The following is a 26,056-nucleotide window of genomic DNA, read 5'->3' as shown; positions in this document are numbered from 1 at the left end:
GTCAATGTGGAGGCTATATACAGGGTGTACCGGTACAGAGTCAATGTGGAGGCTATATACAGGGTGTTACGGTACAGAGTCAATGTCTGGGGGCACAAGTTAAATTGGCAGTTGAATTAAATATACACATCTCACATCTTCCTCAATGTCATAATTTCGGGAAATAAATAATTATATCAAAACCATAAAAAATGTACAACCCGTCCTGTTTTCTTCGTAACAAAGTTTTGTACTTCAACCCCCCCCCCCCCAAAATGATCCTATAAATAAAACAACCAACTAATGACAAATGGTTCGATACCTTCTCCATTCCACAGAAATCACAATTATCTCAATTATCACAATTATATTCAGCTTGAATCTTTCCAAAAACATGTTTTACAGGACAAATTCCACGTCACATTTTAAATTAAACCTCCTTTACCTTGTTACAGATACAATATGTTTTAGCCATTCCCTCATTGACTATGTCCCCATAGATATTCAACCACAAAAATATCTAGTATAATGTGGCTAATATCACCCCCCAAAAAATATTCCTAATCTGTTTATTACTACGTGTATCGTTGAGGAATGTTAATATATTGTCAAATGAATATATGTTGTCATGTAAATAAATCTATGTGACTTTTACATCGAGTACAGAGAAATGAATGAATGGTTTCAATCCCCACCAAGTCACGCCAGATGTTTGAAGAGTTCTCGCGATATTCTTCGAGATTTACATATGGGGTTTAGTTTCCGGTAACACAGGAATTGGTGCGCTCCTTTTTTCCCTCCGATTCGGCAGATGCTAACGGAGCTACTTTACAAGAAGGAAACCCCTTCTTTTCGCAGAGTGAAAAACATTGAAAACCTTAAAATCGTCTGCTTCGTTTAAAAAGAAGAAGATCGAAACCAGGTTAGTTTTCACGTTTTCTAATCTGGAATTGACGTTTCTCTTAATTCATTGGAAATGTTGGAGCGATTGGTGAAATGCTTTAGTGCCGTAGCTTATTAACGTTAGAAATTTAACGTTATCTAGCTAACTACAACGTTAGTTTTTTTTCCTGCATCCCGATTGCAAGGAAATGTTAGTGAGCTATAGACCGAGGGTGGATTTTTGTGCAAATGTGCATATTTTTTTGTTGTATCTTAAACCAGAATTGTGTTGGTGTAACCGGTGTGAAATGTCTCTTGAGATCTTAAAATAGTTGTATCCACCGTGTCCGGTAAGGGCCGCGGTATTAGTGGAGCGATAGGTAACGGTACTTCGAGTGTGACTGGTTCGAGTCCAATTTGCAAATGTTATTAGCTTGCCAACTAGGTAATACAATTGATAGTTATTAGTCCAAGGGCCACCCATTAAATAAAAGGTAATACAATTGATAGTTATTAGTTCCCATTAAATGACCCTAGAAACGAAACTGCAAAATGTCAACAACATAGCTGGAGATCATGTTTATGAATTATAAACACTTTCAAAATGTGTAAAGGTTTCGGGTTTCTTTTTAAATGTCTCTGTCTTGCCAGAGTTGCTTTATTGTTCGCCGCCGTTGGACTCTGGAAGCAGTGGAAACATGTCCTCCGGAGAAATAAATCACGCTTCTCCATCTGGCAGTCTGACAGACACATCTGGGTTTGTATATAGTGCCGACTGTAAAGTTTGGTGGAGGAGGAATAATGGTCTGGGGCTGTTACTGTTGGGGGGGTCCTGTTCAAATGGACACATCTGGGTTTTGGAGGATGCCAGGAGAACGCCACCTGCTTCAATGCATAGAGCCGACTGTAAAGTTTGGTGGAGGAGGAATAATGGTCTGGGGCTGTTTCTTTCATGGTTCGGGGCTCCTTTCGTTCCACCGAAGGAGAAATCTTTAAGAACATACAATGACATTCTAGATGATTCCGTTCCTTCCAACTTTGTGGCAACAGTTTGGGGTTCGTCCCTATCCTGTTTTCAGCGTGACAATCAATCAGATGTATTTATAAAGCCCCTTGTTTTACATCAGCAGATGTTTTCAAAGTGCTGTACAGAAACCCAGCCTCAAACCCCAAACAGTGCCCCCCCCTGTACAGAAACCCAGCCTCAAACCCCAAACAGTCCCCCCCCCCTTTACAGAAACCCAGCCTCAAACCCCAAACAGTCCCCCCTGTACAGAAACCCAGCCTCAAACCCCAAACAGTGCCCCCCTGTACAGAAACCCAGCCTCAAACCCCAAACAGTCACCACCCTTTACAGAAACCCAGCCTCAAACCCCAAACAGTGCCCCCCTTTACAGAAACCCAGCCTCAAACCCCAAACAGTGCCTCCCCCTTTACAGAAACCCAGCCTCAGACCCCAAACAGTGTCCCCCCCTTTACAGAAACCCAGCCTCAAACCCCATACCAAATACATACCAAAAAATAAAACATGTTTTTATGCCCCCCCTCCCCCGTGCACAAAGCCAGGTACATAAAAAAACACACATGTTTTTTTCGAGATCGGTGTGGAAGAGCTTGACTTGGCACATGCACTATGGTTTAGATCGGTGTGGAAGAGCTTGACTTGGCACATGCACTATGGTTTAGATCGGTGTGGAAGAGCTTGACTTGGCACATGCACTATGGTTTAGATCGGTGTGGAAGAGCTTGACTTGGCACATGCACTATGATTTAGGTCGATGTGGAAGAGCGTGACTTGGCACATGCACTATGGTTTAGATCGGTGTGGAAGAGCTTGACTTGGCACATGCACTATGGTTTAGATCGATGTGGAAGAGCTTGACTTGGCACATGCACTATGGTTTAGATCGGTGTGGAAGAGCTTGACTTGGCACATGCACTATGGTTTAGATCGGTGTGGAAGAGCGTGACTTGGCACATGCACTATGGTTTAGATCGGTGTGGAAGAGCGTGACTTGGCACATGCACTATGATTTAGATCGGTGTGGAAGAGCGTGACTTGGCACATGCACTATGATTTAGATCGGTGTGGAAGAGCGTGACTTGGCACATGCACTATGGTTTAGATCGGTGTGGAAGAGCTTGACTTGGCACATGCACTATGGTTTAGATCGGTGTGGAAGAGCGTGACTTGGCACATGCACTATGATTTAGATCGATGTGGAAGAGCGTGACTTGGCACATGCACTATGGTTTAGGTCGGTGTGGAAGAGCTTGACTTGGCACATGCACTATGATTTAGGTCGATGTGGAAGAGCGTGACTTGGCACATGCACTATGGTTTAGATCGGTGTGGAAGAGCTTGACTTGGCACATGCACTATGATTTAGATCGGTGTGGAAGAGCTTGACTTGGCACATGCACTATGATTTAGATCGGTGTGGAAGAGCTTGACTTGGCACATGCACTATGGTTTAGATCGGTGTGGAAGAGCGTGACTTGGCACATGCACTATGATTTAGATCGGTGTGGAAGAGCGTGACTTGGCACATGCACTATGATTTAGATCGGTGTGGAAGAGCGTGACTTGGCACATGCACTATGATTTAGATCGGTGTGGAAGAGCGTGACTTGGCACATGCACTATGGTTTAGATCGGTGTGGAAGAGCTTGACTTGGCACATGCACTATGGTTTAGATCGGTGTGGAAGAGCGTGACTTGGCACATGCACTATGATTTAGATCGATGTGGAAGAGCGTGACTTGGCACATGCACTATGGTTTAGATCGGTGTGGAAGAGCTTGACTTGGCACATGCACTATGATTTAGGTCGATGTGGAAGAGCGTGACTTGGCACATGCACTATGGTTTAGATCGGTGTGGAAGAGCTTGACTTGGCACATGCACTATGATTTAGATCGGTGTGGAAGAGCTTGACTTGGCACATGCACTATGATTTAGATCGGTGTGGAAGAGCTTGACTTGGCACATGCACTATGGTTTAGATCGGTGTGGAAGAGCGTGACTTGGCACATGCACTATGATTTAGATCGGTGTGGAAGAGCGTGACTTGGCACATGCACTATGATTTAGATCGGTGTGGAAGAGCTTGACTTGGCACATGCACTATGGTTTAGATCGGTGTGGAAGAGCTTGACTTGACTTGGTTTAGATCAAGAGCATGCACTATGGTTTAGATCGGTGTGGAAGAGCTTGACTTGGCACATGAACTATGGTTTAGATCGGTGTGGAAGAGCGTGACTTGGCACATGAACTATGGTTTAGATCGGTGTGGAAGAGCTTGACTTGGCACATGCACTATGGTTTAGATCGGTGTGGAAGAGCTTGACTTGGCACATGCACTATGGTTTAGATCGGTGTGGAAGAGCTTGACTTGGCACATGCACTATGGTTTAGATCGGTGTGGAAGAGCTTGACTTGGCACATGCACTATGGTTTAGATCGGTGTGGAAGAGCTTGACTTGGCACATGCACTATGGTTTAGATCGGTGTGGAAGAGCTTGACTTGGCACATGCACTATGATTTAGGTCGATGTGGAAGAGCGTGACTTGGCACATGCACTATGGTTTAGATCGGTGTGGAAGAGCTTGACTTGGCACATGCACTATGATTTAGGTCGATGTGGAAGAGCGTGACTTGGCACATGCACTATGGTTTAGATCGGTGTGGAAGAGCTTGACTTGGCACATGCACTATGATTTAGGTCGATGTGGAAGAGCGTGACTTGGCACATGCACTATGGTTTAGATCGGTGTGGAAGAGCTTGACTTGGCACATGCACTATGATTTAGATCGGTGTGGAAGAGCTTGACTTGGCACATGCACTATGATTTAGATCGGTGTGGAAGAGCTTGACTTGGCACATGCACTATGGTTTAGATCGGTGTGGAAGAGCGTGACTTGGCACATGCACTATGATTTAGATCGGTGTGGAAGAGCGTGACTTGGCACATGCACTATGATTTAGATCGGTGTGGAAGAGCTTGACTTGGCACATGCACTATGGTTTAGATCGGTGTGGAAGAGCTTGACTTGGCACATGCACTATGGTTTAGATCGGTGTGGAAGAGCTTGACTTGGCACATGAACTATGGTTTAGATCGGTGTGGAAGAGCGTGACTTGGCACATGAACTATGGTTTAGATCGGTGTGGAAGAGCTTGACTTGGCACATGCACTATGGTTTAGATCGGTGTGGAAGAGCGTGACACATGCACTATGGTTTAGATCGGTGTGGAAGAGCTTGACTTGGCACATGCACTATGGTTTAGATCGGTGTGGAAGAGCTTGACTTGGCACATGCACTATGGTTTAGATCGGTGTGGAAGAGCTTGACTTGGCACATGCACTATGGTTTAGATCGGTGTGGAAGAGCTTGACTTGGCACATGCACTATGGTTTAGATCGGTGTGGAAGAGCTTGACTTGGCACATGCACTATGGTTTAGATCGGTGTGGAAGAGCTTGACTTGGCACATGCACTATGGTTTAGATCGGTGTGGAAGAGCTTGACTTGGCACATGCACTATGGTTTAGATCGGTGTGGAAGAGCTTGACTTGGCACATGCACTATGGTTTAGATCGGTGTGGAAGAGCGTGACTTGGCACATGCACTATGGTTTAGATCGGTGTGGAAGAGCGTGACTTGGCACATGCACTATGGTTTAGATCGGTGTGGAAGAGCGTGACTTGGCACATGCACTATGGTTTAGATCGGTGTGGAAGAGCGTGACTTGGCACATGAACTATGGTTTAGATCGGTGTGGAAGAGCTTGACTTGGCACATGCACTATGGTTTAGATCGGTGTGGAAGAGCTTGACTTGGCACATGCACTATGATTTAGATCGGTGTGGAAGAGCGTGACTTGGCACATGCACTATGATTTAGATCGGTGTGGAAGAGCGTGACTTGGCACATGCACTATGATTTAGATCGGTGTGGAAGAGCGTGACTTGGCACATGCACTATGGTTTAGATCGGTGTGGAAGAGCGTGACTTGGCACATGACTACTGTGGAAGAGCTTGACTTTAGATGGTTTAGGTGTGGAAGAGCTTGACTTGGCACATGCACTATGGTTTAGATCGGTGTGGAAGAGCGTGACTTGGCACATGCACTATGATTTAGATCGGTGTGGAAGAGCTTGACTTGGCACATGCACTATGGTTTAGATCGGTGTGGAAGAGCTTGACTTGGCACATGCACTATGGTTTAGATCGGTGTGGAAGAGCTTGACTTGGCACATGCACTATGATTTAGATCGGTGTGGAAGAGCGTGACTTGGCACATGCACTATGGTTTAGATCGGTGTGGAAGAGCTTGACTTGGCACATGCACTATGATTTAGATCGGTGTGGAAGAGCTTGACTTGGCACATGCACTATGATTTAGATCGGTGTGGAAGAGCTTGACTTGGCACATGCACTATGGTTTAGATCGGTGTGGAAGAGCGTGACTTGGCACATGCACTATGATTTAGATCGGTGTGGAAGAGCGTGACTTGGCACATGCACTATGATTTAGATCGGTGTGGAAGAGCTTGACTTGGCACATGCACTATGGTTTAGATCGGTGTGGAAGAGCTTGACTTGGCACATGCACTATGGTTTAGATCGGTGTGGAAGAGCTTGACTTGGCACATGCACTATGGTTTAGATCGGTGTGGAAGAGCGTGACTTGGCACATGAACTATGGTTTAGATCGGTGTGGAAGAGCTTGACTTGGCACATGCACTATGGTTTAGATCGGTGTGGAAGAGCGTGACTTGGCACATGCACTATGGTTTAGATCGGTGTGGAAGAGCTTGACTTGGCACATGCACTATGGTTTAGATCGGTGTGGAAGAGCTTGACTTGGCACATGCACTATGGTTTAGATCGGTGTGGAAGAGCGTGACTTGGCACATGCACTATGGTTTAGATCGGTGTGGAAGAGCTTGACTTGGCACATGCACTATGATTTAGATCGGTGTGGAAGAGCGTGACTTGGCACATGCACTATGATTTAGATCGGTGTGGAAGAGCGTGACTTGGCACATGCACTATGATTTAGATCGGTGTGGAAGAGCGTGACTTGGCACATGCACTATGGTTTAGATCGGTGTGGAAGAGCGTGACTTGGCACATGAACTATGATTTAGATCGGTGTGGAAGAGCTTGACTTGGCACATGCACTATGGTTTAGGTCGGTGTGGAAGAGCGTGACTTGGCACATACACTATGATTTAGATCGGTGTGGAAGAGCTTGACTTGGCACATGAACTATGGTTTAGATCGGTGTGGAAGAGCTTGACTTGGCACATGCACTATGGTTTAGATCGGTGTGGAAGAGCTTGACTTGGCACATGCACTATGATTTAGATCGGTGTGGAAGAGCTTGACTTGGCACATGCACTATGGTTTAGATCGGTGTGGAAGAGCGTGACTTGGCACATGCACTATGATTTAGATCGGTGTGGAAGAGCGTGACTTGGCACATGCACTATGATTTAGATCGGTGTGGAAGAGCTTGACTTGGCACATGCACTATGGTTTAGATCGGTGTGGAAGAGCTTGACTTGGCACATGCACTATGGTTTAGATCGGTGTGGAAGAGCTTGACTTGGCACATGAACTATGGTTTAGATCGGTGTGGAAGAGCGTGACTTGGCACATGAACTATGGTTTAGATCGGTGTGGAAGAGCTTGACTTGGCACATGCACTATGGTTTAGATCGGTGTGGAAGAGCGTGACTTGGCACATGCACTATGGTTTAGATCGGTGTGGAAGAGCTTGACTTGGCACATGCACTATGGTTTAGATCGGTGTGGAAGAGCTTGACTTGGCACATGCACTATGGTTTAGATCGGTGTGGAAGAGCTTGACTTGGCACATGCACTATGGTTTAGATCGGTGTGGAAGAGCTTGACTTGGCACATGCACTATGGTTTAGATCGGTGTGGAAGAGCTTGACTTGGCACATGCACTATGGTTTAGATCGGTGTGGAAGAGCTTGACTTGGCACATGCACTATGGTTTAGATCGGTGTGGAAGAGCGTGACTTGGCACATGCACTATGGTTTAGATCGGTGTGGAAGAGCGTGACTTGGCACATGCACTATGGTTTAGATCGGTGTGGAAGAGCGTGACTTGGCACATGCACTATGGTTTAGATCGGTGTGGAAGAGCGTGACTTGGCACATGAACTATGGTTTAGATCGGTGTGGAAGAGCTTGACTTGGCACATGCACTATGGTTTAGGTCGGTGTGGAAGAGCGTGACTTGGCACATGCACTATGGTTTAGATCGGTGTGGAAGAGCTTGACTTGGCACATGCACTATGATTTAGATCGGTGTGGAAGAGCGTGACTTGGCACATGCACTATGATTTAGATCGGTGTGGAAGAGCGTGACTTGGCACATGCACTATGATTTAGATCGGTGTGGAAGAGCGTGACTTGGCACATGCACTATGGTTTAGATCGGTGTGGAAGAGCGTGACTTGGCACATGAACTATGATTTAGATCGGTGTGGAAGAGCTTGACTTGGCACATGCACTATGGTTTAGGTCGGTGTGGAAGAGCGTGACTTGGCACATACACTATGATTTAGATCGGTGTGGAAGAGCTTGACTTGGCACATGAACTATGGTTTAGATCGGTGTGGAAGAGCTTGACTTGGCACATGCACTATGGTTTAGATCGGTGTGGAAGAGCTTGACTTGGCACATGCACTATGATTTAGATCGGTGTGGAAGAGCTTGACTTGGCACATGCACTATGGTTTAGATCGGTGTGGAAGAGCGTGACTTGGCACATGCACTATGGTTTAGATCGGTGTGGAAGAGCTTGACTTGGTACATACACTATGATTTAGATCTGTGTGGAAGAGCGTGACTTGGCACATGCACTATGATTTAGATCGGTGTGGAAGAGCGTGACTTGGCACATACACTATGATTTCGATCGGTGTGGAAGAGCGTGACTTGGCACATGCACTATGGTTTAGATCGGTGTGGAAGAGCTTGACTTGGCACATGCACTATGATTTAGATCGGTGTGGAAGAGCTTGACTTGGCACATGCACTATGATTTAGATCGGTGTGGAAGAGCGTGACTTGGCACATGCACTATGGTTTAGATCGGTGTGGAAGAGCTTGACTTGGCACATGCACTATGGTTTAGATCGGTGTGGAAGAGCGTGACTTGGCACATGCACTATGGTTTAGATCGGTGTGGAAGAGCGTGACTTGGTACATGCACTATGGTTTAGATCGGTGTGGAAGAGCTTGACTTGGCACATGCACTATGGTTTAGATCGGTGTGGAAGAGCTTGACTTGGCACATGCACTATGGTTTAGATCGGTGTGGAAGAGCGTGACTTGGCACATGCACTATGGTTTAGATCGGTGTGGAAGAGCGTGACTTGGCACATGCACTATGGTTTAGATCGGTGTGGAAGAGCGTGACTTGGCACATGCACTATGGTTTAGATCGGTGTGGAAGAGCGTGACTTGGCACATGCACTATGGTTTAGATCGGTGTGGAAGAGCGTGACTTGGCACATACACTATGATTTAGATCGGTGTGGAAGAGCTTGACTTGGCACATGAACTATGGTTTAGATCGGTGTGGAAGAGCTTGACTTGGCACATGCACTATGGTTTAGATCGGTGTGGAAGAGCTTGACTTGGCACATGCACTATGATTTAGATCGGTGTGGAAGAGCTTGACTTGGCACATGCACTATGGTTTAGATCGGTGTGGAAGAGCGTGACTTGGCACATGCACTATGGTTTAGATCGGTGTGGAAGAGCTTGACTTGGTACATACACTATGATTTAGATCTGTGTGGAAGAGCGTGACTTGGCACATGCACTATGATTTAGATCGGTGTGGAAGAGCGTGACTTGGTACATACACTATGATTTCGATCGGTGTGGAAGAGCGTGACTTGGCACATGCACTATGGTTTAGATCGGTGTGGAAGAGCTTGACTTGGCACATGCACTATGATTTAGATCGGTGTGGAAGAGCTTGACTTGGCACATGCACTATGATTTAGATCGGTGTGGAAGAGCGTGACTTGGCACATGCACTATGGTTTAGATCGGTGTGGAAGAGCTTGACTTGGCACATGCACTATGGTTTAGATCGGTGTGGAAGAGCGTGACTTGGCACATGCACTATGGTTTAGATCGGTGTGGAAGAGCGTGACTTGGCACATGCACTATGGTTTAGATCGGTGTGGAAGAGCTTGACTTGGCACATGCACTATGGTTTAGATCGGTGTGGAAGAGCTTGACTTGGCACATGCACTATGGTTTAGATCGGTGTGGAAGAGCGTGACTTGGCACATGCACTATGGTTTAGATCGGTGTGGAAGAGCGTGACTTGGCACATGCACTATGGTTTAGATCGGTGTGGAAGAGCGTGACTTGGCACATGCACTATGGTTTAGATCGGTGTGGAAGAGCGTGACTTGGCACATGCACTATGGTTTAGATCGGTGTGGAAGAGCGTGACTTGGCACATGCACTATGGTTTAGATCGGTGTGGAAGAGCTTGACTTGGCACATGCACTATGGTTTAGATCGGTGTGGAAGAGCTTGACTTGGCACATGCACTATGGTTTAGATCGGTGTGGAAGAGCTTGACTTGGCACATGCACTATGGTTTAGATCGGTGTGGAAGAGCGTGACTTGGCACATGCACTATGGTTTAGATCGGTGTGGAAGAGCGTGACTTGGCACATGCACTATGGTTTAGATCGGTGTGGAAGAGCTTGACTTGGCACATGCACTATGGTTTAGATCGGTGTGGAAGAGCTTGACTTGGCACATGCACTATGGTTTAGATCGGTGTGGAAGAGCGTGACTTGGCACATGCACTATGGTTTAGATCGATGTGGAAGAGCTTGACTTGGCACATGCACTATGGTTTAGATCGATGTGGAAGAGCGTGACTTGGCACATGCACTATGGTTTAGATCGATGTGGAAGAGCGTGACTTGGCACATGCACTATGGTTTAGGTCGGTGTGGAAGAGCGTGACTTGGCACATGCACTATGGTTTAGATCGGTGTGGAAGAGCTGACTTGGCACATGCACTATGGTTTAGATCGGTGTGGAAGAGCGTGACTTGGCACATGCACTATGGTTTAGATCGGTGTGGAAGAGCGTGACTTGGCACATGCACTATGGTTTAGATCGGTGTGGAAGAGCGTGACTTGGCACATGCACTATGGTTTAGATCGGTGTGGAAGAGCGTGACTTGGCACATGCACTATGGTTTAGATCGGTGTGGAAGAGCTTGACTTGGCACATGCACTATGGTTTAGATCGGTGTGGAAGAGCGTGACTTGGCACATGCACTATGGTTTAGATCGGTGTGGAAGAGCTTGACTTGGCACATGCACTATGGTTTAGATCGGTGTGGAAGAGCTTGACTTGGCACATGCACTATGGTTTAGATCGGTGTGGAAGAGCTTGACTTGGCACATGCACTATGATTTAGATCGGTGTGGAAGAGCTTGACTTGGCACATGCACTATGGTTTAGATCGGTGTGGAAGAGCTGACTTGGCACATGCACTATGGTTTAGATCGGTGTGGAAGAGCTTGACTTGGCACATGCACTATGGTTTAGATGGTGGGAAGAGCTTGACTTGGCACATGCACTATGGTTTAGATCGGTGTGGAAGAGCGTGACTTGGCACATGCACTATGGTTTAGATCGGTGTGGAAGAGCGTGACTTGGCACATGCACTATGGTTTAGATCGGTGTGGAAGAGCTTGACTTGGCACATGCACTATGGTTTAGATCGGTGTGGAAGAGCGTGACTTGGCACATGCACTATGGTTTAGATCGGTGGGAAGAGCGTGACTTGGCACATGCACTATGGTTTAGATCGGTGTGGAAGAGCGTGACTTGGCACATGCACTATGGTTTAGATCGGTGTGGAAGAGCGTGACTTGGCACATGCACTATGGTTTAGATCGGTGTGGAAGAGCTTGACTTGGCACATGCACTATGGTTTAGATCGGTGTGGAAGAGCTTGACTTGGCACATGCACTATGGTTTAGATCGGTGTGGAAGAGCTTGACTTGGCACATGCACTATGGTTTAGATCGGTGTGGAAGAGCTTGACTTGGCACATGCACTATGGTTTAGATCGGTGTGGAAGAGCGTGACTTGGCACATGCACTATGGTTTAGATCGGTGTGGAAGAGCGTGACTTGGCACATGCACTATGGTTTAGAAATGTTATATATATTTTTTAAACATTCATAATATTACATGTTTTTAATGTTAATATTCATGAAAAAGATGTACTTAATGACGTTGACACTTTACAGTTTTGTTTCCTGTGTCACAGAAGGCCTTTTCTGAAGCCTTGTCTTGGTGGTTGGCCTTGGACAACGTGTAGGGGTTGGACAACATGTAGGGGTTGGCCTTGGATAACATGTAGGGGTTGGCCTTGGATAACATGTAGGGGTTGGCCTTGGATAACGTGTAGGGGTTGGCCTTGGACAACGTGTAGGGGTTGGCCTTGGACAACATGTAGGGGTTGGCCTTGGACAACATGTAGGGGTTGGCCTTGGACAACATGTAGGGGTTGGCCTTGGACAACATGTAGGGGTTGGACTTGGACAACATGTAGGGGTTGGCCTTGGACAACATGTAGGGGTTGGCCTTGGACAACATGTAGGGGTTGGCCTTGGACAACGTGTAGGGGTTGGCCTTGGACAACGTGTAGGGGTTGGCCTTGGACAACATGTAGGGGTTGGCCTTGGACAACATGTAGGGGTTGGCCTTGGACAACATGTAGGGGTTGGCCTTGGACAACATGTAGGGGTTGGCCTTGGACAACATGTAGGGGTTGGCCTTGGACAACATGTAGGGGTTGGCCTTGGACAACATGTAGGGGTTGGCCTTGGACAACATGTAGGGGTTGGACTTGGACAACATGTAGGGGTTGGCCTTGGACAACATGTAGGGGTTGGACAACATGTAGGGGTTGGACAACATGTAGGGGTTGGCCTTGGACAACGTGTAGGGGTTGGACAACGTGTAGGGGTTGGCCTTGGACAACGTGTAGGGGTTGGCCTTGGACAACGTGTAGGGGTTGGCCTTGGACAACGTGTAGGGGTTGGACAACGTGTAGGGGTTGGCCTTGGACAACGTGTAGGGGTTGGCCTTGGACAACGTGTAGGGGTTGGCCTTGGACAACGTGTAGGGGTTGGCCTTGGACAACGTGTAGGGGTTGGCCTTGGACAACGTGTAGGGGTTGGCCTTGGACAACATGTAGGGGTTGGACTTGGACAACATGTAGGGGTTGGCCTTGGACAACATGTAGGGGTTGGACTTGGACAACATGTAGGGGTTGGACAACATGTAGGGGTTGGACAACATGTAGGGGTTGGCCTTGGACAACGTGTAGGGGTTGGACAACGTGTAGGGGTTGGACAACGTGTAGGGGTTGGCCTTGGACAACGTGTAGGGGTTGGCCTTGGACAACGTGTAGGGGTTGGCCTTGGACAACGTGTAGGGGTTGGCCTTGGACAACGTGTAGGGGTTGGCCTTGGACAACGTGTAGGGGTTGGCCTTGGACAACGTGTAGGGGGTTGGCCTTGGACAACGTGGGGTAGGGGTTGGCCTTGGACAACGTGTAGGGGTTGGCCTTGGACAACGTGTAGGGGTTGGCCTTGGACAACGTGTAGGGGTTGGCCTTGGACAACATGTAGGGGTTGGACTTGGACAACATGTAGGGGTTGGACAACATGTAGGGGTTGGACAACATGTAGGGGTTGGCCTTGGACAACGTGTAGGGGTTGGACAACGTGTAGGGGTTGGACAACGTGTAGGGGTTGGCCTTGGACAACGTGTAGGGGTTGGCCTTGGACAACATGTAGGGGTTGGCCTTGGACAACATGTAGGGGTTGAAGCCTTGTTTTGGTGGTTGGCCTTGGACCACATGTAGGGGTTGGCCTTGGACAACATGTAGGGGTTGGCCTTGGACAACGTGTAGGGGTTGGCCTTGGACAACGTGTAGGGGTTGGCCTTGGACAACGTGTAGGGGTTGGCCTTGGACAACGTGTAGGGGTTGGCCTTGGACAACGTGTAGGGGTTGGCCTTGGACAACGTGTAGGGGTTGGCCTTGGACAACGTGTAGGGGTTGTCCTTGGACAACGTGTAGGGGTTGTCCTTGGACAACGTGTAGGGGTTGGCCTTGGACAACGTGTAGGGGTTGAAGCCTTGTTTTGGTGGTTGGCCTTGGACAACATGTAGGGGTTGGCCTTGGACAACGTGTAGGGGTTGGCCTTGGGCAACGTGTAGGGGTTGGCCTTGGACAACGTGTAGGGGTTGGCCTTGGACAACGTGTAGGGGTTGGCCTTGGACAACGTGTAGGGGTTGGCCTTGGACAACGTGTAGGGGTTGGCCTTGGACAACGTGTAGGGGTTGGCCTTGGACAACGTGTAGGGGTTGGACAACGTGTAGGGGTTGGACAACGTGTAGGGGTTGGACAACGTGTAGGGGTTGGGGTTGGACAACATGTAGGGGTTGGCCTTGGACAACGTGTAGGGGTTGGCCTTGGACAACGTGTAGGGGTTGTTCATTTGATTTGAGTCACTTTCTGACCCCTTTTGCTTTGAACAAAACTTTACATATATATATAGAGAGAGAAGTGGTCAGAAAGTGACGTTTTGGAACTGAATGCCAAAACATTCAGGAGATATGGGTTCCCATCCTACCATGAGACAGCCATGTTTTCATTCAGGAGATATGGGTTCCCATCCTACCATGAGACGGCCATGTTTTCATTCAGGAGATATGGGTTCCTATCCTACCATGAGACGGCCATGTTTTAATTCAGGAGATATGGGTTCCCATCCTACCATGAGACGGCCATGTTTTAATTCAGGAGATATGGGTTCCCATCCTACCATGAGACGGCCATGTTTTAATTCAGGAGATATGGGTTCCCATCCTACCATGAGACGGCCATGTTTTAATTCAGGATATATGGGTTCCCACCCCCTTCCTACCATGAGACGGTCATGTTTTCATTCAGGAGATATGGGTTCCCATCCTACCATGAGACAGCCATGTTTTCATTTAGGAGATATGGGTTCCCATCCTACCATGAGACAGCCATGTTTTCATTCAGGAGATATGGGTCCCCACCCCCATCCTACCATGAGACGGCCATGTTTTCATTCAGGAGATATGGGTTCCCACCCCCATCCTACCATGAGACAGCCATGTTTTAATTCAGGAGATATGGGTTCCCATCCTACCATGAGACAGACATGTTTTCATTCAGGAGATATGGGTTCCCATCCTACCATGAGACGGCCATGTTTTCATTCAGGAGATATGGGTTCCCATCCTACCATGACACGGCCATGTTTTCATTCAGGAGATATGGGTTCCCATCCTACCATGAGACAGCCATGTTTTCATTCAGGAGATATGGGTTCCCATCCTACCATGAGACGGCCATGTTTTCATTCAGGAGATATGGGTCCCCACCCCTATCCTACCATGAGACAGCCCTGTTTTCATAGAGTTACATATTTCAAATATAGTAATTAACCATCCATAACTGTAACTAGCTGTTGGTTTAGTGTCGTATGAACCATTCTGTCTTCATTCTTACCAGGATGAGGAAGAGGACCAGAGAGCATGAAGCTGGGTCACCTGACTCTGACCAGCCAACCAAGATGTTCTCCAAGTGTGAGGTAAGCAGTCTGGTCATATTCAATTGGCATGACTCTTAATTGGCTTTCTGTTTTGGAATGTTTTTGGTACGTTGTGTCCTGCTGAACACAGCCTTGTGTTGTGTCCTGGTACAGGGTCTGGTCTGGTGTGTTCTGGTACAGGGTCTGGTGTGTCCTGGTACAGGGTCTTGTGTGTTCTGGTACAGGGTCTGGTGTCTCCTGGTACAGGGTCTGGTGTGTTCTGGTACAGGGTCTGGTGTGTTCTGGTACAGGGTCTGGTCTGGTGTGTCCTGGTACAGGGTCTGGTGTGTTCTGATACAGGGTCTGGACTGGTGTGTTCTGGTGTGTCCTGGTACAGGGTCTGGTGTGTTCTGGTACAGGGTCTGGACTGGTGTGTTCTGGTACAGGGTCTGGACTGGTGTGTTCTGGTACAGGGTCTGGTCTGGTGTGTTCTGGTACAGGGTTTGGTGTCTGGTCTGTCCAGGTTCTGGTGTGTTCTGGTACAGGGTCTGGTGTGTTCTGGTACAGGGTCTGGTCTGGTGTGTTCTGGTACAGGGTCTGGTGTTTTCTGGTACAGGGTTTGGTGCGTTCTGGTATAGGGTCTGGTCTGGTGTGTTCTGGTACAGGGTCTGGTGTGTTCTGGTACAGGGTCTGGTCTGGTGTGTTCTGGTACAGGGTCTGGTCTGGTGTGTTCTGGTACAGGGTCTGGTCTGGTGTGTTCTGGTACAGGGTCTGGTCTGGTGTGTCCTGGTACAGGGTCTGGTCTGGTGTGTCCTGGTACAGGGTCTGGTCTGGTGTGTCCTGGTACAGGGTCTGGTCTGGTGTGTTCTGGTACAGGGTCTGGTGTGTTCTGGTACAGGGTCTGGTGTGTTCTGGTACAGGGTCTGGTGTGGTGTGTCCTGGTACAGGGTCTGGTCTGGTGTGTCCTGGTACAGGGTCTGGTGTGTTCTGGTACAGGGTCTGGTCTGGTGTTTTCTGGTACAGGGTTTGGTGTGTTCTGGTACAGGGTTTGGTGTGTTCTGGTACAGGGTTTGGTGTGTTCTGGTACAGGGTTTGGTGTGTTCTGGTACAGGGTTTGGTGTGTTCTGAACAGGGTCTGGTGTTTTCGGGGTCTGGTGTTTTCTGGTACAGGGTCTGGTGTGTTCTGGTACAGGGTCTGGTGTGTTCTGGTACAGGGTCTGGTGTGTTCTGGTACAGGGTCTGGTGTGTTCTGGTACAGGGTCTGGTGTGTTCTGGTACAGGGTCTGGTGTGTTCTGGTACAGGGTCTGGTGTTTTCTGGTACAGGGTTTGGTGTGTTCTGGTACAGGGTCTGGTCTGGTGTTTTCTGGTACAGGGTCTGGTGTGTTCTGGTACAGGATCTGGTTTGGTGTGTTCTGGTACAGGGTCTGGTCTGGTGTGTTCTGGTACAGGGTCTGGTCTGGTGTGTCCTGGTACAGGGTCTGGTGTGTTCTGGTACAGGGTCTGGTCTGGTGTGTCCTGGTACAGGGTCTGGTGTGTTCTGGTACAAGGTCTGGTGTGTTCTGGTACAGACCCTGTGTGTGTGTAGTAACCAGGTGTGTGTGTAGTAACCAGGTGTGTGTAGTAACCAGGTGTGTGTTCTCCACTGGTCCAGGGTCTGGTGTGTGTGTAGTAACCAGATGTGTGTGTAGTAACCAGGTGTGTGTGTAGTAACCAGGTGTGTGTGTGTAGTAACCAGGTGTGTGTGTAGTAACCAGGTGTGTGTGTAGTAACCAGGTGTGTGTAGTTACCAGGTGTGTGTGTGTAGTAACCAGGTGTGTGTAGTAACCAGGTGTGTGTGTAGTAACCAGGTGTGTGTGTTCTCCACAGGTCCAGGGTCATGTGTGTGTGTGTAGTAACCAGGTGTGTGTGTAGTAACCAGGTGTGTGTGTAGTAACCAGGTGTGTGTGTAGTAACCAGGTGTGTGTAGTAACCAGGTGTGTGTTCTCCACAGGTCCAGGGTCTGCTCCAGCAGGAAGTGCATAGTGCCATGAAACAGTCTGAATCCAAGATGGAGTCGCTACTAGAGAGAGTTCAATTACTGGAATGTGAACCTAAATACGACCTGGTCATACGCAGACTGGAGGTAGGGAGAGGGGGAGGGGGTCCAGACTGGAGATAGGGAGGAGGGGGTGGGGCAGACTAGAGGTAGGGAGGAGGGGGGCAGACTGGAGGTAGGGAGGAGGGGGTGGGGCAGACTAGAGGTAGGGAGGAGGGGGGCAGACTAGAGGTAGGGAGGAGGGGGGGCAGACTAGAGGTAGGGAGGAGGGGGGCAGACTAGAGGTAGGGAGGAGGGGGGCAGACTGGAGGTAGGGAGGCAGACTGGAGGTAGGGAGGAGGGGGTGGGGCAGACTAGAGGTAGGGAGGAGGGGGGGCAGACTAGAGGTAGGGAGACTGGAGGTAGGGGGCAGACTGGAGGTAGGGGGAGGGGGCAGACTGGAGGTAGGGATGGGGGGGCAGACTGGAGGTAGGGAGGGGGGCAGACTGGAGGTAGGGAGGGGGGGCAGACTGGAGGTAGGGAGGGGGCAGACTGGAGGTAGGGAGGGGGGCAGACTGGAGGTAGGGAGGGGGGGGCAGACTGGAGGTAGGGAGGAGGGGGCAGACTAGAGGTAGGGAGGTGGGGGGGGCAGACTAGAGGTAGGGAGGTGGGGGGCAGACTGGAGGTAGGGAGGAGGGGGGCAGACTGGAGGTAGGGAGGGGGGCAGACTAGAGGTAGGGAGGAGGGGGGCAGACTGGAGGTAGGGGGGCAGACTGGAGGTAGGGGGCAGACTGGAGGTAGGGGGCAGACTAGAGGTAGGGAGGGGGGGCAGACTGGAGGTAGGGGGGGCAGACTGGAGGTAGGGGGGGCAGACTAGAGGTAGGGAGGAGGGGGGGCAGACTAGATGTAGGGAGGGGGGGTCCAGACTGGAGGTAGGGAGGAGGAGGGGGGTCCAGACTGGAGGAGGGGCGGGGGAATAACCCTGTGTTTCTCTAGTTAGAGGGGGAATAACCTTGTGTTTCTCTAGTTAGAGGGGGAATAACCCTGTGTTTCTCTAGTTAGAGGGGGAATAACCCTGTGTTTCTCTAGTTAGAGGGGGAATAACCCTGTGTTTCTCTAGTTAGAGGGGGAATAACCCTGTGTTTCTCTAGTTAGAGGGGGAATAACCCTGTGTTTCTCTAGTTAAGGGGGAATAACCCTGTGTTTCTCTAGTTAAGGGGGAATAACCCTGTGTTTCTCTAGTTAGAGGGGGAATAACCCTGTGTTTCTCTATTTAAGGGGGATTAACCCTGTCTTTCTCTATTTAAGGGGGAATAACCCTGTGTTTCTCTAGTTAGATGGGGAATAACCCTGTGCTTCTCTAGTTAGAGGGGGAATAACCCTGTGTTTCTCTAGTTAGAGGGGGAATAACCCTGTGTTTCTCTAGTTAGATGGGGAATAACCCTGTGCTTCTCTAGTTAGAGGGGGAATAACCCTGTGTTTCTCTAGTTAAGGCGGAATAACCCTGTGTTTCTCTAGTTAAGGCGGAATAACCCTGTGCTTCTCTAGTTAGAGGGGGAATAACCCTGTGTTTCTCTAGTTAAGGCGGAATAACCCTGTGTTTCTCTAGTTATTTAACCCTGTGTTTCTCTATTTAAGGCGGAATAACCCTGTGCTTCTCTAGTTAGAGGGGGAATAACCCTGTGTTTCTCTAGTTAGAGGGGGAATAACCCTGTGTTTCTCTATTTAAGGGGGAATAACCCTGTGTTAAGGCGGAATAACCCTGTGTTTCTCTATTTAAGGGGGAATAACCCTCCTCTCTCTAGTTAGAGGGGGAATAACCCTGTGCTTCTCTAGTTAAGGGGGAATAACCCTGTGTTTCTCTAGTTGAGGGGGAATAACCCTGTGTTTCTCTAGTTAGAGGGGGAATAACCCTGTGTTTCTCTAGTTAGAGGGGGAATAACCCTGTGCTTCTCTAGTTAGAGGGGGAATAACCCTGTGTTTCTCTAGTTAAGGGGGAATAACCCTGTGTTTCTCTAGTTAGAGGGGGAATAACCCTGTGTTTCTCTAGTTAGAGGGGGAATAACCCTGTGTTTCTCTATTTAAGGGGGAATAACCCTGTGTTTCTCTAGTTAGAGGGGGAATAACCCTGTGTTTCTCTATTTAAGGGGGAATAACCCTGTGTTTCTCTAGTTAGAGGGGGAATAACCCTGTGTTTCTCTATTTAAGGGGGAATAACCCTGTGTTAAGGCGGAATAACCCTGTGTTTCTCAGGCTCACATTAAGAAGGTGAAGAGGAGGGGGGATGCTGCCATCTCTTACGTCAGGATGCTACGAGCTCCTGGAGTTAAACACAATCAGGTAGACACACACACACCCCTCTCTTCTCTCTCTGTCTCTCTCTCTCTCCCCCCTCTCTCTCTGTCCTCTCTATGTCTCTCTCTCTCTGTCCTCTCTCTCTGTCCTCTCTCTCTGTCCTCTCTCTCTGTCCTCTCTCTCTGTCTCTGTCTGTCCTCTCCCTCTCTCTGTCTTCTCTCTCTGTCCTCTCCCTCTCTCTCTCTCTGTCTCTCTCTCTGTCCTCTCTCTGTCCTCTCTCTCTGTCTCTCTCTCTCTCTGTCCTCTCTCTCTCTCTCTCTCTCTGTCCTCTCTCTCTCTCCCTCTCTCTCTGTCCTCTCTCTCTCTCTGTCCTCTCTCTGTCCTCTCTCTGTATTCTCTCTCTGTCTCTCTCTCTCTCTCTCTCTGTCCTCTCTCTCTCTCTCTCTCTCTGTCTCTCTCTCTGTCCTCTCCTTCTCTCTCTCTCTCTGTCCTCTCTCTCTGTCTCTCTCTCTCTGTCCTCTCCTTCTCTCTCTCTCTGTCCTCTCTCTCTGTCTCTCTGTCTCTCTCTCTCTCTGTCTGTCTGTCTGTCCTCTCTCTCTCTCTCTGTCTCTCTCTCTCTGTCCTCTCCTTCTATTTCTCTCTGTCCTCTCTCTCTCTCTCTCTCTGTCCTCTCTCTCTCTCTCTCTCTCTCTCTCTCTCTCCTCTCTCTCTCTGTCTTCTCTCTCTGTCCTCTCTCTGTCCTCTCTCTCTGTCTCTCTCTCCTCTCTCTGACACTGTAGAGACACGCGGTCGTGGTCACACACCGTTGTTTATATGTTCCATGGTGGTAATGCATCTCTGTGAAAGATAATGAAGTGTGTTTCTCCAGAGGAGGCTGGGTTCTGGTCTTGTGGACCTGACTGAGACTGAGAGAGGACTGAGTACTGTGGACATCAGCAGGTAGACACACACACACACACACACACACATCTATATCTATCTATATATCTATCTATCTATATCTATCTATATCTATCTATATCTATCTATATCTATCTATATCTATATATCTATCTATATCTATATATCTATCTATATCTATCTATATCTATCTATATCTATCTATATCTATATATCTATCTATATCTATATATCTATCTATATCTATCTATAATAATGTTTTTGTTCAGTGTTTAATAATATCTATATATATACACACATCTCTATCTATCTATATCTATCTATATCTATATATCTATCTATCTATATATATCTATATATCTATCTATATCTATATATCTATCTATCTATCTATCTATATCTATATATCTATAATCCATGCTCAGGTCAGACTCTGATGAAGACGACTCAGCTGAGAAGCAGAGGAAGAGGAAGGTTGTAGATGGTTTCTGGCAGAAAATGGTAACGTACACACACACTACACACCTACACACACTACACACCTACACGCACACACACCTACACACACACACTACACACACACACACACACCTACACACACACACACCTACACACACACCTACACACCCATCTCATCTCATACACCGCTACTGATTCTGATACCTCTGAGAATCTGATACTAACAGCTTCTCTGTGATTGGTTGTTTGTCTCTCTAGATGTCCAATAATAAAGCCCCAGACAGGAAGCGAGAAAAAGAGAGGAATGGAAAGAAACACAACATCCCTCTTCCTCCTACCACTCCTCCTCTTCCACCGACCACTCCTCCTCCTCCTCGTTCTCCTCTTCCTCCCGTTCTCTCTCCTCAAGTACTGGTAGGTTTCTGCTACACTCCTCTTCCTCCTACCTCTCCTCCTCTTCCTCCTACCTCTCCTCCTCTTCCTCCTACCGCTCCTCTTACCGCTCCTCCTCTTCCTCCTACCACTCCTCCTCTTCCTCCTACCACTCCTCCTCCTCGTTCTCCTCTTCCTCCCGTTCTCTATCCTCAAGTACTGGTAGGTTTCTGCTACACTCTGACCTCTTCCCCCTACCTCCCCTCCTCTTCCTCCTACCTCTCCTCTTCTTCCTCCCGTTCTCCTCTTCCTCATACCTCTCCTCCTCCATCTCGTTCTCCTCTTCCTCTCTCCTCAAGTGCTGGTAGGTTTCTGCTACACTCTGACCACTGCATTATAAAGGAGTTATTAGTAGGTGTTAGTAGGTATTAGTGGTTATTAGTGGTTATTAGTAGTTATTAGTGGTTATTAGTGGTTATTAGTAGTTATTAGTGGTTATTAGTGGTTATTAGTGGTTTTAGTGGTTTTAGTTATTAGTGGTTATTAGTTATTAGTAGTTATTAGTGGTTATTAGTAGGTATTAGTAGTTATTAGTAGGTGTTAGTAGGTATTAGTAGGTATTAGTGGTTATTAGTGGTTATTAGTGGTTATTAGTAGGTATTAGTAGGTGTTAGTAGGTATTAGTGGTTATTAGTGGTTATTAGTAGGTATTAGTAGTTATTAGTGGTTATTAGTGGTTATTAGTGGTTATTAGTGGTTATTAGTTATTAGTGGTTATTAGTAGTTATTAGTGGTTATTAGTGGTTATTAGTGGTTATTAGTGGTTATTAGTGGTTTTAGTGGTTATTAGTTATTAGTGGTTATTAGTGGTTATTAGTAGTTATTAGTTATTAGTGGTTATTCGTGGTTATAGGTAGTTATTAGTTATTAGTGGTTATTAGTGGTTATTGGTAGTTATTAATAGTTATTAGTAGTTATTAGTGGTTATTGGTAGTTATTAGTAGCTAGTAGTTTGTGGTTATTAGTGGTTATTTGTGTTTTTTTGTAGTTATTAGTTATCCGTTATTAGTAGCTAGTAGTTTGTGGTTATCAGTGGTTATTAGTTATCCGTGGTTATTAGTAGCTAGTAGTTTGTGGTTATCAGTGGTTATTAGTTATCCGTGGTTATTGGTAGTTATTAGTAGCTAGTAGTTTGTGGTTATTAGTGGTTATTATTAGTTATTTGTGGTTGTTAGTAGTTATTATTAGTGGTTATTAGTAGATATTAGTGGTTATTAGTAGTTATTAGTAGTTATTAGTGGTTATTATTAGTTATTAGTGGTTATTAGTAGTTATCAGTGGTTATTAGTAGCTAGTAGTTTGTGGTTATTAGTAGTTATTAGTGGTTATTAGTGGTTATTAGTGGTTATTAGTGGTTATCAGTAGTTATTAGTGGTTATTAGTAGTTATCAGTAGTTATTAGTAGTTATCAGTAGTTATTAGTGGTTATTAGTAATTAGTGGTTATTAGTGGTTATTAGTAGCTAGTAGTTTGTGGTTATTAGTGGTTATTAGTGGTTATTAGTGGTTATTAGTAGCTAGTAGTTTGTGGTTATTAGTGGTTATTAGTTAGTTATTGGTAGTAGCTAGTTTTGTGGTTATTAGTGGTTATTAGTAGTTGTTTGTGTTGTTATTAGTTATTAGTTATTAGTGGTTATTAGTAGATATTAGTGGTTATTAGTAGTTATTAGTAGTTATTAGTGGTTATTAGTGGTTATTAGTAGTTATTAGTAGTTATTAGTAGTTATTAGTGGTTATTAGTAGATATTAGTGGTTATTAGTAGTTATTAGTGGTTATTAGTAGTTATCAGTGGTTATTAGTAGCTAGTAGTTTGTGGTTATTAGTAGTTATTAGTGGTTATTAGTGGTTATTAGTAGTTATTAGTTTGTGGTTATTAGTGGTTATTTGTGTTTGTTAGTAGTTATTAGTTATTAGTGGTTATTAGTAGATATTAGTGGTTATTAGTAGTTATTAGTAGTTATTAGTGGTTATTATTAGTTATTAGTGGTTATTAGTAGATATTAGTGGTTATTAGTAGTTATTAGTAGTTATTAGTGGTTATTAGTAGTTATCAGTGGTTATTAGTAGCTAGTAGTTTGTGGTTATTAGTAGTTATTAGTGGTTATTAGTGGTTAGTTATTAGTGGTTATTAGTTATTAGTGGTTATTAGTGGTTATCAGTAGTTATTAGTAGTTATCAGTTTATTAGTGGTTATTAGTTATTAGTGGTTATTAGTGGTTATTATTAGTAGTTTGTGGTTAGTTATTAGTGGTTATTAGTAGGTATTAGTGGTTATTAGTTATCCGTTATTAGTAGTTAGTTTGTGGTTATTAGTAGTTGTTTGTGGTTGTTATTAGTTATTATTATTAGTTATTAGTGGTTATTAGTAGATATTAGTGGTTATTAGTAGTTATTAGTAGTTATTAGTGGTTATTAGTAGTAGTATTAGTAGTTATTAGTTGGTTATTAGTAGATATTAGTGGTTATTAGTAGTTATTAGTGGTTATTAGTAGTTATCAGTGGTTATTAGTAGTTATTAGTTTGTGGTTATTAGTAGTTATTAGTGGTTATTAGTGGTTATTAGTAGTTATTAGTAGTTATTAGTGGTTATTAGTGGTTATTAGTAATTATTAGTGGTTAATAGTGGTTATTAGTGGTTATCAGTGGTTATTAGTGGTTATTAGTGGTTATCAGTGGTTATCAGTGGTTATCAGTGGTTATTAGTGGTTATTAGTAGTTATTAGTAGTTATTAGTGGTTATTAGTAGTTATCAGTGGTTATTAGTAGTTATTATCCAGCAACATTAGTCTAGTCTTCTGAAAGTCGTTATTGTCTTGTCTTTCTCTCTCAGTATCAAGCCTTGTAACCTCTCCCTTCCCTTGTGTGTGTGTAGAAGGTCGAGGCGTCTGCCGTACCGGTGACCAGACCGCCAGCCACATCGCCAGTTAAAACGGAGTGCACGGTGAAGATGGAAACCACCGTGAAGACCGAGGAGTCCCCGTGTCCTCTAGTCCCTCTTCGTGTTCCTCCGTCGCAGAGTGAGCTGCTGTCCCATCTCTCTCCTCTTCCCCCGACCCCTTTCCCTTCCTCCCTCCCCCTCGAGGCGGCCTCCTACTCCATCCCCCAGAAGCCCCTTGTGCACCTGGCCCGTATCCGAAACCCTGCCCCGTGTCTGGTCATCCACTGGAGGGTCACTGAGGAAGACGTCGCGGCGCCCGGCATGGACAGTTACAGGTACAGACACGGAGCGACCCGGCTCTAGTTACAGACACACGGAGCGACCCGGCTCTAGTTACAGGTACAGACACACGGAGCGACCCGGCTCTAGTTACAGACACACGGAGCGATCCGGCTCTAGTTACAGACACACGGAGCGACCCGGCTCTAGTTACAGACACGGAGCGACCCGGCTCTAGTTACAGGTACAGACACACGGAGCGACCCGGCTCTAGTTACAGACACACGGAGAGACCCGGCTCTAGTTACAGACACACGGAGCGACCCGGCTCTAGTTACAGACACACGGAGCGACCCGGCTCTAGTTACAGGTACAGACACACGGAGCGACCCGGCTCTAGTTACAGACACACGGAGAGACCCGGCTCTAGTTACAGGTACAGACACACGGAGCGACCCGGCTCTAGTTACAGACACACGGAGCGACCCGGCTCTAGTTACAGACACACGGAGCGACCCGGCTCTAGTTACAGGTACAGACACACGGAGCGACCCGGCTCTAGTTACAGGTACAGACACACGGAGCGACCCGGCTCTAGGTACAGACACACGGAGCGACCCGGCTCTAGTTACAGATACGGAGCGACCCGGCTCTAGTTACAGACACACGGAGCGACCCGGCTCTAGTTACAGGTACAGACACACGGAGCGACCCGGCTCTAGTTACAGACACACGGAGCGACCCGGCTCTAGTTACAGACACACGGAGAGACCCGGCTCTAGTTACAGACACACGGAGCGACCCGGCTCTAGTTACAGGTACAGACACACGGAGCGACCCGGCTCTAGTTACAGGTACAGACACACGGAGCGACCCGGCTCTAGTTACAGGTACAGACACACGGAGCGACCCGGCTCTAGTTACAGGTACAGACACACGGAGCGACCCGGCTCTAGTTACAGGTACAGACACACGGAGCGACCCGGCTCTAGTTACAGGTACAGACACACGGAGCGACCCGGCTCTAGTTACAGGTACAGACACAAGGAGCGACCCGGCTCTAGTTACAGACACACGGAGCGACCCGGCTCTAGTTACAGATACGGAGCGACCCGGCTCTAGTTACAGGTACAGACACACGGAGCGACCCGGCTCTAGTTACAGGTACAGACACACGGAGAGACCCGGCTCTAGTTACAGGTACAGACACACGGAGCGACCCGGCTCTAGTTACAGACACACGGAGCGACCCGGC

General features: G+C 47.1%; 1 protein-coding gene across 2 annotated transcripts in view; it reads left to right on the top strand.

Annotated features, from left to right (window-relative positions):
* Positions 1 to 758: 758 nt before the first annotated feature.
* Positions 759 to 26,056, top strand: part of LOC135564843 (activating transcription factor 7-interacting protein 1-like) — a 30,016-nt gene continuing 4,718 nt past the window's right edge. The window contains exons 1-9 of one of the 2 annotated variants that reach the window (XM_065010904.1): positions 759 to 901; positions 1,513 to 1,618; positions 15,525 to 15,603; positions 17,535 to 17,666; positions 19,812 to 19,898; positions 20,722 to 20,792; positions 21,179 to 21,254; positions 21,471 to 21,626; positions 24,517 to 24,857. In XM_065010904.1, coding sequence (XP_064866976.1) covers positions 1,560 to 1,618; positions 15,525 to 15,603; positions 17,535 to 17,666; positions 19,812 to 19,898; positions 20,722 to 20,792; positions 21,179 to 21,254; positions 21,471 to 21,626; positions 24,517 to 24,857 — 1,001 coding nt within the window. In that variant the 5' untranslated portion in view covers positions 759 to 901; positions 1,513 to 1,559. The remainder of the gene's footprint in view (positions 902 to 1,512; positions 1,619 to 15,524; positions 15,604 to 17,534; positions 17,667 to 19,811; positions 19,899 to 20,721; positions 20,793 to 21,178; positions 21,255 to 21,470; positions 21,627 to 24,516; positions 24,858 to 26,056) is intronic. The other variant, XM_065010905.1, reaches the window with a different exon arrangement.

The sequence above is a fragment of the Oncorhynchus nerka genome, linkage group LG26 (assembly GCF_034236695.1).
Source record: "Oncorhynchus nerka isolate Pitt River linkage group LG26, Oner_Uvic_2.0, whole genome shotgun sequence".
Classification (NCBI taxonomy): domain Eukaryota; kingdom Metazoa; phylum Chordata; class Actinopteri; order Salmoniformes; family Salmonidae; genus Oncorhynchus; species Oncorhynchus nerka.
The sequence above is the reverse complement of the archived record's forward strand: the minus strand, read 5'-3'. Positions and strand labels throughout refer to the sequence as shown.